The sequence below is a fragment of the Amblyomma maculatum genome, chromosome 4, assembly GCF_055883805.1.
Source record: "Amblyomma maculatum isolate TAMU_Amacu chromosome 4, ASM5588380v1, whole genome shotgun sequence".
NCBI classification, from domain to species: Eukaryota; Metazoa; Arthropoda; class Arachnida; order Ixodida; family Ixodidae; genus Amblyomma; species Amblyomma maculatum.
Genome location: NC_139347.1, coordinates 31,907,156 through 31,910,438, shown reverse-complemented (window position 1 = coordinate 31,910,438; position 3,283 = coordinate 31,907,156). Strand labels below are relative to the sequence as shown.

The window sequence follows — 3,283 nt, the reverse complement described above, 5'->3', positions numbered from 1 at the left end:
AGTTACAGAGGGGCGTCCGCATTCCTGGCTGGCGTATAAGGCACTCTGCGGCACTCTGCTGGGAGTCACTCGTCGCAGATCCTCCGGTGCAGCCAGGGCAGCCTCTCTGGGACCATGGGGACGGTAGGTGCATGCATTGTTACAGGCAGCAGACGCAGCACTTTCGCCCTGTAGGAGTACGTCACCGCTGGAACACATGGGCATCGGGAGCCAATTGGATACTGATCAGCATTCTTGTCATCTCCTCTAAGTGTCTCGGATTTAAGCCATGTTTGCAAGTACAGGTGGCGGTCGCTGTGCGGTGGAACCAGATGGCTCTCGCGTATCTGCTGCGCACAGATGTCAGCTGTTAAGTCCTCTATATCGGAGCATGGAGGATCTACTCGAAATGCGCACTAAATAATGTGCATTATGAATATAGCAGATTGCCGTTCTGCTAATGGGCTTTGTCATGTACATACAACCCAAATACATGTCAGGCATGTCGGCTTCTTTGCAGAATCATCAGTGGCACAGCTTGGTCCTGCTGGTGTCCTGCGTAGCGTGCTGCTCGGGAACGTTCTTCAACCTTTTCAGCTCCGGAGGCCAAGGAGGAGGAGGAGGTGGTGGTGGTGGTCATGGCGGAGGCGGAGGTGGTGGCGGGCCACCCCCAATGATGCCAGGAGGCATGTTCGACGTCACCAGCGTCATCGACATTGTCGAGACCATCGGCACCGCGGACATCGATGGCAACGTGCTCGTCGAAGGCGGCGAGGATGGCAGTGTAGTGAACCTGGAACCCGGTCCGCCGCCGCAGGTGACCAGGCTGCAGCCTCCCCCTCCCCCCGCCGCTGCACCTCTGCCGCCCCCACTACCGCCTCCGCCTCCGCCGCCGGTCGAGGAGCCTCCGCCACCGCCCAGCTACGGATCTCCCCGAAGACCACCTTCCCGGCCAACTGGAGGCTACGGTGGTGGACCCGCAGCGTCTTTCGACGACGACCTTGAACCGGCCGCCGAGGCCCCAGATCTCGCCGATGATTTCGACTCTCCGGGCGACATCTATGGAAGGTCGCCAGCCGTGATTCGGACTGAGGATGCAGAGTACGAAGAGGCGCCTCCTGCTCCCAGAGCCGTTGGTTACGCGCGGCTGGTGTCGGCCAGCGGAAAAAGCGCCAAAGGGCGATACCGCCAGCAGACCCGAAGCAGGTATCCGACAGTCACCGCCCGCTACACGAGCGCGCGTGGCACCAAAAAGCCCAGGCTGGCGATTAAACGGTTCCCGATAGAGAAACTGAGCGCTGCGCTGCAGGCCGAAGACCCCTTGGCGCTCATCGGAGACTTGGAAGGCAGGTCGCAGTTGTCACAGCCCAAACAGCAGCGAAGCCAGCGGCTGAGAGTGGGCTACGCTAACCGCGACGCTTCCAAGAAATCCAAATGGAAGACCGTTGGCGTGTTCCCGGTGTCGTCGCCTCTGCAGGGCAACCGAGGTGTGGCTACCAGCTCGGGCAAGTGGCCCGCTAACGTCGAACACCGCGGGCGTAACTACCGTGGTATGAAGCCCGTAGTCCTGCATCTGTCCATGAAGGGCACGCAGGCCGGCGGCACCACGAAGCGCCCTAAATGGATACGCTCCATCATGCTTATACCATCCTCCGTCGACATGAAGAACGACAAGACCACGGACACCAGAAGACGGCACAGGCTGTACATCGAAGAGTGAGTCTGGCGCGCTCTGGCTAGACTGTGTCTTGGGCCACATCATACGTGTGCTGACTTCGACGTAACCCAGATCATGCCTATTCTTCAGATATCCTTGCTCTGTTCCTGCTTTGCGATGGATGCAACAGAAGCTGCCAGATCGGTAGGCTTGACTTTAAACCGCCTCGGACGTTTGACTGGGTGGTTTTTGTACATAACGACGCTCACTTTGCAGGCCATCGATTTAGTGGGGAGCTAGACGGCCTCGCTTGAGGTCCGCAGCTTTCTTTTCATACAGTCATCAGATTCGCAAATAAATGAATACAAGAATTGAACTCGGACTTCTCTGTTTCTGCATCGCCCTAACCTGCGAGCTAAGCTGCCTTGCACGTAGGACGATGAAAATGCATAAGTGCAGTGCAGATTTCGTCGTTGAGTGATCAACTACGCAGTGGGTAGGGAGGGGTATATATGCGCGCGCTGCTTAACCAAGGGTAACAAGAGCGCGACCGAGAGGAATGAGGCGACTATTTCTGCACGGTGACAGTAAACGGCACGTCTCGGGAAGTGCAAAGTCTAGCTAGAAAGGTTTTCTCAAGGAGGTCACGACTTCCAAGGCTTATTGTGTCTAAAGAAACTACGTGCGGTTCATAAGGTAGAAGTCTGCAGTATCCTCAGTACACCTATTAAAACTGCGCTCATTGCGAAGTGTGAATGGGAGCAGGACGGTGTGAATAACGGCAGGATTAACAAATGTTATATTTGGCCGCAAACAATGACAGCGGGGACGAGCTAACGTTAATTACGGAACACAAGAATACTGAGCCTGTAATTAGGACCACTTCAAAATGCCACCGCCTTTTTCCCCAGATATATGAGTTCAAGAAGGTACAATGAATGAACTCATTTGCGTTAATAGCAGCCATTCCCATTTATTTTTATTTGCATAATTATGGTTAAAAGATGCGCTTCGTGACAAGCTTTGCAGTGCATTTGGTTTTCAGAATTCAGTGCAGCGTTCCTGGTTACATCGTAAGAAAAAAATAAAGACGAGCCTCACTCTACGCTATCAAAACAATTGCAAGCAGTATTGGCCCGAGCCAGCTCTGAGCCCCGCGCATTTTGGCCGCGAAGAACTATGTGGGAGACATTTATGTTCTATTTCTCGAGGTATGACGTAGTAATGTAAATGGCTGCCGACTGCAGCGGTCCTTGCGGATCCTCGCTCGTGTGCATGCAGTTCGCTTCATCACTAATCCTTTACGCCTGCCTCTATTATATTACAGCTACTCGCTACCATACAGTGTTAAACTGCGGCATTACGTTAAAGAGCACCTACCGTAGACATAAGGCTGCATATATAAGATATACGACTGTATATCTTATATATACAGCCGCACTTTCACCGGCAGACATCAATGCGTATATCTTATGTACCGTATATATAACGTATGTAAGGTTTAAATCAGGTAAATCGGGTTAGAATTGATTCCCGATTTACTCTCCGGCCAACTCGGCCATGTCATGTACGTGGTGTTGTCAAGTCGCACAACCCGCCGACCAATCACAGTGCGGCCATTTCACCGGCCCACTACCACCAGAAAGA

The 3,283-nt window shown here is 53.5% G+C and overlaps 1 protein-coding gene across 1 annotated transcript; it reads left to right on the top strand.

Moving 5' to 3' along the window:
- Nucleotides 1-481: 481 nt before the first annotated feature.
- LOC146190609 (uncharacterized) lies at nucleotides 482-1,990 on the top strand. Its single transcript, XM_084600204.1, has one exon. The coding sequence runs from the start codon at nucleotides 482-484 to the stop codon at nucleotides 1,697-1,699; it is 1,218 nt and encodes a 405-aa protein (XP_084456330.1). The 3' UTR covers nucleotides 1,700-1,990.
- The last annotated feature ends 1,293 nt before the right edge of the window (nucleotides 1,991-3,283 follow it).

What these genes read in the sequence shown, in the direction of transcription:
- LOC146190609 (XM_084600204.1), top strand. Translation starts at nt 482, where the DNA reads ATGTCGGCTTCTTTGCAGAATCATCAGTGGCACAGCTTGGTCCTGCTG.